General features: G+C 45.0%; 1 protein-coding gene across 2 annotated transcripts; it reads right to left on the bottom strand.

Moving 5' to 3' along the window:
• Positions 1-6: 6 nt before the first annotated feature.
• scyl3 (SCY1-like, kinase-like 3) lies at positions 7-7,680 on the bottom strand. 2 transcript variants are annotated; one of them, XM_012839534.3, is made up of 14 exons: positions 7,378-7,680; positions 6,876-7,042; positions 6,421-6,606; positions 6,082-6,195; positions 5,518-5,574; positions 5,270-5,372; positions 4,810-4,921; positions 4,295-4,372; positions 3,900-4,039; positions 3,186-3,367; positions 2,906-3,077; positions 2,250-2,417; positions 1,132-1,922; positions 7-787 (listed from the first exon to the last, which is right to left on the bottom strand). In XM_012839534.3, the coding sequence occupies exons 2-14, from the start codon at positions 7,038-7,040 to the stop codon at positions 725-727; spliced, it is 2,331 nt and encodes a 776-aa protein (XP_012694988.1). In that variant the 5' UTR covers positions 7,041-7,042; positions 7,378-7,680; the 3' UTR covers positions 7-724. The 2 variants fall into 2 exon arrangements, with proteins under 2 accessions (XP_012694988.1, XP_012694987.2); XM_012839533.3 differs by having other exon boundaries at positions 6,876-7,065.
• Between the last annotated feature and the right edge of the window lie 3,031 nt (positions 7,681-10,711).

The raw sequence follows: 10,711 nt of genomic DNA on the forward strand, positions 1-10,711 counted from the left end.
GTCAGATACCATAAAACTATTTTATTTTCCCATCCAGCCAAAAATACAAATAAATTATATATGTCCCATCTTTCGTTTCTCACACTCGCACGCATGTAAACACTCTCTTCTCACCCCGAACCCTGCAAACCTGACACACACACACAAATGCTCGATAAAACTCTTAACTGTAATCTCTTCCGGTGTGGACGCTGTGGTCCTGGCTCGTAAGGCTCACCGTCATGGCTTGAGCGCAGGGCTTCATGGCACAACAAAAGCAGAGGGATCCAGTGGTCTATACAGGAACTGCTCTTTGTTAGGACCTCTCCAAAGATTCATCGTGGATTCGGTTCCTACTGCGACTTTGGCAGACGCTCTACAAAAGGGATCCGATAGTGGTCAGACTGGCTGACACACAGCTACAAAAGAAAATGTCTGTCCATTCCAGTACGAGCCCCCCAAGAAAAGAAAAAAAGGCTAGACGCATTCTCGGTCACATCTTCATCAGAGACAATGAGAGTTGAACTTCACAAAAGAAAAATAACAAAATAGATTTCAGAAACTGAAAAAGCAATGATCATGTCCTCTCACACTTGATTGTAACGGTCCTAGGTTCATCATCTCATGAGCGAGGTGACCCCTGTAGGGCCTGGCTCTCTGGTTGGCGGCTGGAGGGCAGGCCTCTCTCCTCTACTGCCTGCTCTCTTTCTCTCCTGTATGGCTTTGCTCTAGAGGTCGCAGTTCATCACCAGGCATTCTCATCCTCCCAGTTGATGTCGTCGCCATCTCCCCAGCCCTCAGCGTCCGCCTACCAGAAACGACACAAAAGATAAGGCTCCATCCTCTGACCTCAAAAAAACAGCTTACACTTTAACAACACTCACTATTTGACGGGCTCACATTTTTGAGGAATTGACACCGTTTTCTCTGTAAATCACCTCTTTCTTTTTATCCATCTGAATGAGACAGCTGTTAAATGATGGTGAATGTGGTGTGTGCACTTAGTCATTTACTAGAGCTCAGTCTCTGTTACTCTCTACTCCTAGCTGTTCCAGTAAGATCCCCACACAACCCTCTTCACTTAAAACTCTCAGAGCCACAGGGCATGAGAGACATCTATTACTCAAAAAATAAACAAGGTTGGAGGCTTACCTCACTTAGGTCTTCTGCGGCAAATTTGGCAGTGAGTGAGAGAACGTTGGCAGACAGCTTCGTATCCGGAAGGTCAGACACAGCTGGCGAGGCGTCTGTAGCCAAACTGTGACCGGCATTCCCCAAGCCCACAGCGGGCAGCAGCAGGGAGGTTGCTGTGGATGACAGCTTAATATCTGGCTCCATGTCAGCAAAGAAGTCCAGCTCTGGATCATTTTCAGGCTTCTTCTTCACCATGATGGTGAATTCTTCGCCCAGCCCTCCACCACCACCCTTTGGCTTGTGTGTATCGAGGGCTTTGGCATTAGGCTCGGCCGCTTTCGAGGAGGTTTCATCCGTCTGCTCCCAACTCGTATCCCATGATGCATCTCTGCTAGGCAGAAGCAGCGTGGCCCTGGTGGCAGAGCCCAACTTCAGTGCTTTGGAGCCCTTGCCAGTCCCTGACTGTTGGCTGCTCACAGCTGCCTCCCTTGGCACTGGTAAAGGCGTGGTGGGCGACTGATCCGACGTCACTTCCTCCTCCTCAAAATCATCCCAGGGTTCCTCCTCTTCCTGCCGTTTGCCCCTACTGATTGGCTCCTCCGGGCTGTCATCAGCGGCGGCGGCTCGGATCTGGATCTGCACTGGCTGATTGGGCTTCCTCTCCGCCTCCTCTGTGTCGCTCCAGTCGGGCCAGTCCTCTGGCGATCCCTCCGTTCGGCCGGGAGCCCCTCCTGCTCTCTCCTGCACCTTCTCCCTCTCCCTCAGCTCGCTGTACCCGTTCAGAGGTAAAGCCATCGCTCTGCTAAGAGCTGCACACAAAAACACATTCCCACCATTAGCCTCCAGCACTGTGCTTTATTTAACACACCCTAATAGTTTACCTTACGGCCCGATATGATGAAGACATGCTGATGAACCGACTCCATTTTGTCAGCTATTACATGCCTAAACTCAGATGGTTCCTCAGGGGGGAACACTACAGCACAAAACAATGAGACGAAGGAATACTACTGATCAAGAGATTCAATTTCTGAAACCATTATAGGCCTAAGCTGTTGTGATGAAACAAACAGCTGCTTCATCCCCAAGTTTCTCTGAGTCTTCACCACTGGAGTGCAGATATGATGGTGGAGTACCTGGCTCAGGTGCAGTGGGGAGTTTGGAGTCTCTGGTGGTCTGGAGGGAGTTCATCTGCTGCATGAGCAGGGTCCCCGCCGGGGAGCCGTGTTTGGGGAAGAGGCTGGGGACCTTGGAGGGCTGCGAGAGCTGAGGCGGCACTAGGGCCACAATATGGACAGGAGAGGCTGTAGAGAGGAACAGGGAAGCCATGACAAGACACGTTAACAGCTAATCTACCCTTCTACATAGAAATCAATTGAAGGTCTTGGACAATAAGTGAGGAAGATAAATGTGGAGCCTTTCCATCACAAATACATTCTTCGTGTTAAAGGTGCAGTCATTGATCCTGTCGAAAGGTTGCCGATAATTGAGCTCAACAGCCAATTAAATACACCCCCTCCCTTCCATGCTCCTGAAACAACGTTGGAGCATGTATATATGGCTCAATCCGACCCACTTTGTTTCCCATTCACATAGAGCTGTGTTTTTTTAGCACACACACTGGACATGCAGGTAGAAGAACACAAGGAGAATTGATTATAATCAAGGACTGCACCTTTAATATCTGAAGATCTCCGGATAGACCATAATTGTATACACGATTAACATATCCAGCGAGAAAGTGACAGTATTGAGAACAAGTTCTTGTATACGGGTGGGTGGGTGTGCTCACTCTCAGGGGTGACCTCTGTGGACTTGCTGAAATTGGGTGTGTTTCGTTTGAACACCTTGGTCCTCTCCCCGCCAACCACCACCTGCGCACCCAGCAGCGGGACCAGAACAGCCAAGCTCTGCAGTGTCATGGCAACCAGTGAGTCGTTGGTGTCTCTCATTCCCAACAAAACCTGGAGGCAGATCAAAGGACTCACATGTAGTACACTCCTATTGAGCCCCTGCTTCCCTGAACTCACTACAAAAACAAGTGCATGAGTACTTGTATGTGGGAGCTGTACCTGAGGTAGGATGTGGTTCTTCAGTTCGTCATGGGAGAAGTAGGGAGCGTAGATGTGGATGTGTGAGAGCAGCACCATCCTCACGTGTTCCTCGTTGACCTTGAACAGCTTCAGCAGCTGAGGAATCACATGCTTGTTGTACAGAGCGTCCGACAGCAGACATTCTTCACTGTCTACAGAATCTATCAGAAGACACGGGACGACTGAGTGTGTGTGTGTGTTAAGTCGTGACACCTCAAACACTGATTAGACAAGACACTGATCAGTATAGGTAGAATAGGTACTCTAAAGTGTAGACTCAGATTTGAGTGGTAAGTAAGTCTAGTCAGTGTAGATATTGGACCCATGCTTCAAATTTTCTCTGCACTGGGGGGGAATGACTGCTGCAATGCGGTATGGCATTATAGCGCCTAATAAGCATTTCTGCCTAGAGCTGATCCCTCATGCAACATATGTATAATGTCGGATTACACGTGATGTGGACTATGTTACTGGATTACAAAAAATAAGTACATGTAAATCACATCACATATACAATTGGAAATACATGTAATCAGGGAGAAGATCTGATTTCTCTCTAGCATCTCAATGTTTTGATCGACTTTATGAGCTTCGCTGTATAGTTTGCACACTACACAATCATGGATGAAGAAGGATGATATTAAGGCTCAGGTGAGGGTGGAACTGGAGGTGGGGGTGGAGGTGAGTGCATACCGCTCTTGGGTCGCAGCAGGTGTGGCAGGAAGCTCTTGATAGCCGTGGGCTCAGCAAACACCATAGAGTTCAGAAGCTGTGGAACCAAGCGTGATGCCAGCAACTCCTGAGGGAGACTCTGCACACGGTCCAGTAGGAACCTGAACACACACACAGACACCCGTACATGGATACACAAAGATGCACACAGAGAAGTTTACAAGCACACCCATCTGGTAATGTTAGCTGTTGTAAATTGCCAATGATAAAAGTAGAATAGAATATAGAAGAATATCTTTCTGTTGCGGTCTTGCCGTCACGGCATGCTAACTGGTTTAGTTCAGATCTGTTTTCTGTCTCTCTCTCTCGCACACACACACACACACACACACACACACACACACACACACACTTACTTGAAAAACTCATTTTTCTCTTCTTCAGTTTTCAAGGTCAGGCTCTTCAGAAAATTCATGATCTCCAGGAAGTCATTCCTGTCAAAGACAAAAAGATTCTCATAATCTCATTCTAAATGGCTTCTCACCTGCAAGCTAATGAAGGGCCTTTCAAAATCTTAAAAGTAAATGCTGACTGGCATCTATTTTTATACATCAAAGAGATACCTTACATAGGAAAGAAAACACATGCGTCATCATCTGTCTACTAACCTGCACTTGCTTTGCTTGTCTGTGCAACAACACGAGTTAGCCTATCTTTCTTCGACCGCTCTCAACCCACTAGCTCAGTTACATTTATGACCAGCATACTCCATGGCCTAGACACTGTGTGTCATTTATTTACACAGGGATATTTAGAACACCAAATAAAGAAAACAACTGACATTATTCATGAACCAAAAAACAAGTAACAAGAAGACATTCGCTGGCAAGTAAGAGAGTACAATTGTGACACTGGTGGGCGAGAGACGCACCTGAAAAACTCGTGATTGAGCAGCGAACTGAGAGGAGGACGCTGCTCGGGGTCAGAGGTCAGCAGGCTGGCCTGCAGCGTGCACTTCAGGCTCTCAGACAGCTCCTGAGAGCCTGGGCCGCAAAGAGAGAGGGAGACCAGAGGTCAGGACAGGGGCAAGGCAAGGCAGACAAGACAGAGAGAGAAAAGGACATAAGGAGACATCAGAGTTTTGACAAATAAACAAGCTGGACTAGAAATGGGACATTCCTTAGTATTCTTGCTTGAACAGATTTCAAAACAGAGAGTAGAGCTGACGCGATCAGCTCTTGGGTTATAAATGCGTTGCTTTTCGTTTGACAAGGCTGATCAGTAGGTAGAAAACTCCTCGTATCAGTACGTATGACATGTCAGCGGTAGGTATGAAATCAACAGAGCAGAGGTGACTCGGAACCTAGCAGGTCTGAGATCAGCGGACTCACCGTATCCACTAAGCAGCGGGAGTAGGGTCTCCAGCATGACCCCGAAAGAGAAGACGTCGCGGGAGTGAGCACACTGGTCCGGCAGGGCTTTGGAACCCTCCACCTTATGGAAACCAATCCAAATGAGCCAAAACATAAGACATGCTAAGGAAGTATCTGAATAGACGACAATAACCACAGCATACGTGTGTCTTAAGTGATGTCGCTGACCAAACTGTCTTTAGCATTCAGCCATGATGTCTCCTTACCTTCTCCTCAGGGGGAACAGCACTGCTTTCTCGCACTGCCTGGATACTGCTGAGAAACTGAGGATACAGACATAGAAACAGATCAAAATATGGGGGGGGGGGGGGCAGAGTCAGCCCTGATGAAATGTAGGCTGGGGATTTAAACTAGCTGGACCGTACGTAAGTGCATGAACCTATGAGTCAACCGCTCTAAAGTGGGCATCTGACCGCTGGGAACATGCTGTACAATCTCTTCTTCATTCAAAAGCCACTCAATATATTGTGGCCTCCGGAAACTTCTCACAGTAACTCCTGACATAAAGACTTCCAGCTTGTCAATAACCTGAAGTTCCCATTACTATTTCAAACTTCATGAACCCAGCACCTGTCCATATGGCCAAGAAGCTTCAAAACAGCGATTAGATTGATCACACACCAATTTTACCTTGCCTTCACCACAACATTACAATCTTCCTTTCCCCAACTCTACCTCCATACCTCCCTCACTTCATGCAGAAATGACTCAACAGAACCTAAGCACAAACCAATAAAACGAGTGAAAGGACGCTGAAAAGATGTTCAAACCTCTGGTGTGGCCTCAGAGAACTTGCACACCGTCTCCATGCCTCCCAGCTTCCAGTGGCCATCCTCACTCACAAAAACGGAGGAGACACACACGTTGTTGTGGCTCGATTTGCCCTGGAAGGGAACAAGCAGAGGTACTGTTGCATGCAAGAACTTGTGGAATAGTGGTTATCTACACTACTGTAAAGCAAGTACTTGAGTTTTGTCTAGTTTCCAGACTCTAGCAACAGCACTTAAACGTATTTGTGCGTGTGCGTGTGTGCGTGTGCGTGTGTGTGTGTGTGTGTGTGTGTGAGAGAGAGAGAGAGAGACTGAGTGATTGAGTGAGTGTGAGGTTACCCGGTCATGCAAAAACACCAGTGCCTGCAGCAGGTCAAAGACGCCTGCGCAGATCTCTTCAGGGCTCAGCTCCTCCAGCAGCAGCTCCAGGGGCTGCACACGCTCCGTCACCAGGTGCACACCTCCACCCTGCACCGAACATGACAGGAAGCGCAGAAGACACGGGTGCCGCAAAGTCTTCAGATGCTGCACAGACAAATATAAGACAACAAGGCTCATATCAGTAAAGAGAGGAAAATTGTTAATTACATGTCACAAGCTACTTTGCAGTATGGTAAGCAGTGCTTGCTAAGTTGCTAGTGGTATGTATGGCAGCACTCTCTCCTTGTCTGCCTGTAATGATTAACAGCATAAATGCTGCCAGATCCCCTTCGCCCCTGCTAAATACAATAGCTTGACCCCAAGTACGGTGACTATGTTATGTTGGTTTAGGCTCTTGTGTCTGATTTCAATACCTTTGCAGCCTTTTTCACTTTGTCTTCGTTGCCTTGCTTATGAACAAACACCGAGGCGGGCTTGCCGTCCTGGAGCAAGGCGGAGTACATGGTGATCCCAGAGGGAAGTGTCAGCAACGGCTCCTCTAGGACAACGCTCCGCAGGGCACTATTCTCTGCACCCATGGCTAGCCAAAAGAAAGAATGCGGTCTGTCAAACACAGTTTTGTATGACATCGGGTTAGACAGGATGCCAACGTTACCCTGCTCTGAGAAGACTTTTTGTTTTAACAAAACAATGAGTCGTACACCGTCACACACTCAGGTGGGGTGTGTTCCTACCAAACCGCCACATGAACGAAAAAAAAATATATGGACACGCATAATATCAGCCCTACATGAGTCATATTTATAATACAGTCTTTGAAAACATTAAGTAGCGTTAGTCAGACCAAGAGGATATTCTACAGACACTGTGTATTGTCAAATCTGATTGTGGTTTGACAGATAACAGCAGAATTACCTGTTAAACGGTGTCACTTGGCAAGGAATGAGAGGCTAACGCTGGCTAGCACTGCTAGCTAGCTAGTTATCCCTGCAATTGCAACATTGCTAAGGGTACAGCACCGTCGACGTCCAGGCATGAAAATACCTTGACTCACGGCACTTGGGTTTTCGTTTTTGCGAATGCGTCCATTGTAATCTCGAAAACAATGGTTTCGTTTTTTCAGTCGTTTTTGGCGGATAAACTCAAATTGGGAAATTGGCCACGCACGATATTCTGCTTCCTGCGCCCTCACTGTAAACACCGATTCTTCCTGTTCAGGGTTTGGACGTGACCATTTAAAACACTCAAAAACATAGGGTATTCACAGAACATATATGTAGCTTTCCTCCTAGCTTGCCTTGTAAAGGTGATTGGTGTTTTTATAAATGGTGAAGTGACAGTATGTAATTGCAACAGCTTTAACAGCCGGCGAATAGAAGGATAAAATAAAATAAATTGGGCATGATGTAAAACATCTATAACTCTCACAAACTGTAATGGTCTAGACCATAGTGGTGTGAGGCAACGCAGGTAAAGTTAAGCCTAGTAAGCAAAATCGATCTGCGAAAGTCGGCAGGTCTCCGAAGAATGCAAATGATGACAGATATATGGAAGCAGGCTAGGATCGTTTTTGTCATGAATTTAAGTAAGCGTAACCACCATAACTAAGACGGTTACAATTCAATTTGTCAATTAAAGAATTTACATTTGCTTCACTAAATTCAGATTATATCCAAAACGCTACCGATGGGCACTGAGAGAATGAGCATGGACAGATTAGGAAATCGCGCGCCTCCCTTGGCACGAAAGCGTCCTGGGCCCTTCAACTGCGCCCACAGCAATTAGCAACTGACAGTCCAACCACCCCGTACTCACGTGACATATATAATACGTGTAGATTGCCTACAGGAGTCACACCACATTAACACAACATGCAATAAGATATATTAATGTATTTGGATTGCCAACAAATAACACATTAATGCACAAAATAAAAAGACACCTCTATAGCCCCTCATACAGGATTTACAAGACTAATACCACAGGCAGTAGCTGTGTTTGTTTGTCTTGTTCCTGTCCTGGCTGCCTTGCCACTGACCCAGCTTGACCTTTCACAACCAATCAAACAAGACAGGCACTGATATGATTTACAATTTGTAAAATGAAAATAAATATGCCTGTGTCCACAATTTATTTTCAGTTCAATTGCCAGGCATGATATAAGATTATAGAAATATAAATTGAAAAACCTTTATTGTCATTGTATTTGCATACAACGAATATAGAGACATAATTTGCACAATTATAGCAGCAACAACAGTTCTAATCTACAAGATAAAGTTTTAATGCTATATCGTTAGATGGATATTCAGATATAACCATGATACAACAAACAAAAAAAGTAGACTATAAAATATTAATTAATCAGACTTTTATAGGGGAAAGGGATATTCCAAATCTGAAGATCCATGATCACTGCTAGAGGCCCTCAGAAACTCTTATAATCTAAATTTGAAAATCTCGCTGTGGTGGGGACCTAACTGAAAAAATCTGTCAGATGGCCCAAAATTCTTAGCAGTGCCCATGTCACTGACACACACAAGGTGTAGACATTTACGGACATAAAAGACCTCACATATCTTGCAAAACATACATAAAGCAGTACATGTCTATAATGATCAGACTAGCTCTAGACCACTTGCATTCAGGTTGGGAGCCCATGTATCCCTTTGTGTTTTGCTCAAGGGTCAATCCTGGAGCCCGAATGATATTCCAGGACAGAGAATGAGTAAGAATGAAGTGAACTAAGATCATTTGTGTTCCAAGAAAAGTGTGTTTATGTCAATAAATAGACTAAGAAGTTTGTTGTACATCTTATTCTGTATGAACATTTTAGGAAGAATAATTTGTGGATGTGGCGGCTGTACACTAATAGGGTTTAAAGCAGTAGCTGTGAGTTACATTCTGTGGTTTTGCGACTTGTCTAGTGCATATGAGACATGAGTGTGACTTTATAGCATATATATTATCGTGCTTAATTTGAGCCTTTTGTGAAATTTACACGTTAACATAAGGTACAATATGAGCAGATGGAACAGGAACAATAAGCAGATGTGAACTGGCGCAAGTAGCGAAATGTGAGGCTACAACCATGGCAAGTTTCATGTGGATCGGTTTGATATAGTCGACCAAATATCGGTCAAAAAAAAAAAACACTATATGATCATAAAATCATATTAATAAATAGTAATAATAATAATAATAAAGCATAAAGAGAAGCCAATATATAATATGCTTATTATAGCTTTAGTGGTAGTAGCCGAATAGACTGACCTAGTCCTAGTTGATGTCCCCTATTTTTCAGTCTGCAAACCCAGGCCGAATAAAGAAGAGGTTTTTTGCTGTTTGCTTCGAGACATAGGGTAGTATACTTCACATAGACCTAGCGTAGGCCTATTTGTCAGGCTGCCCCCATATCTTCTTGATCATGGGTCTGATAACTATTCGAGTTAGTAGCAGTCGAATCGATAGCCTTAATGACACAAGAAAGGCATTACAGTTGGTGTTATGACTATGATGATGATTTAGACAGGAGGGATAATTTACAGCCGACACTGAAACTGATCAAACCAATTCATTTATTCTCGCTTGACTTAATGTTGTTGGCTGTTTGACAGTGTTACAAACATGGCAAGTCACTGAAAGAGACAGTGAGGAGACTATAGTCTCCCAAGAAAAGCTTAAGTGAGTAAGAAGCGACTTGCTGACTGGCGGGGTTCATTCAGTGTCTGGGTTCCTGTAAACACCCACAGAAATAATTACATAATCCCAGAACACCATCGCCCTAATCACTTTAAACGGTTTCTACCAGTAAACGTTGAAGAACATAACTCAGTGTGTTATTTCAATGAGTCACACCAACATTTAGTATCCGAATTAAAGGAGACATTATCCACATGCAACGTATGGAACTGAGGCTATAGACCTGTAGACTATCAAACACAAATAGGCTATCTTGAGTTATAGAAAGACTACGATGCCATTATGCCGAGCCCTCATAAACAGCCAGACATACATGGCAAGTTAATGGCAGACTAGACAGATGCGCAGAAGTATTTTGAAACCTCGCGCAGAAAGTTTAAATAGTCTAATCAGTTTAAGACGACTCCCACGGTGGTGTTGGTCATCTCCGCTGTGGAACATTTTGTCTTAAAAAAATAAACAGAGAGAGAGAGAGAGAGAGAGAGATGGAAGACCGAGCTGTGATGTCAGAGCTTTCAGTAAACAGCTCCGGGTGTTTGGTGCGCAT

This window comes from Clupea harengus, chromosome 10 (genome assembly GCF_900700415.2).
Source record: "Clupea harengus chromosome 10, Ch_v2.0.2, whole genome shotgun sequence".
Taxonomy (NCBI): Eukaryota; Metazoa; Chordata; class Actinopteri; order Clupeiformes; family Clupeidae; genus Clupea; species Clupea harengus.

Coding starts and splice junctions, on each gene's coding strand:
- scyl3 (XM_012839534.3), bottom strand. CDS start 7,040: ATGGGTGCAGAGAATAGTGCCCTGCGGAGCGTTGTCCTAGAGGAGCCG. Junction 5,575..6,081: donor TCTCTGAGGCCACACCAGAG/GTTTGAACATCT, acceptor CTGTATCCTCAG/TTTCTCAGCAGTATCCAGGC. Junction 4,922..5,269: donor CCCGCTGCTTAGTGGATACG/GTGAGTCCGCTG, acceptor TTTGCGGCCCAG/GCTCTCAGGAGCTGTCTGAG.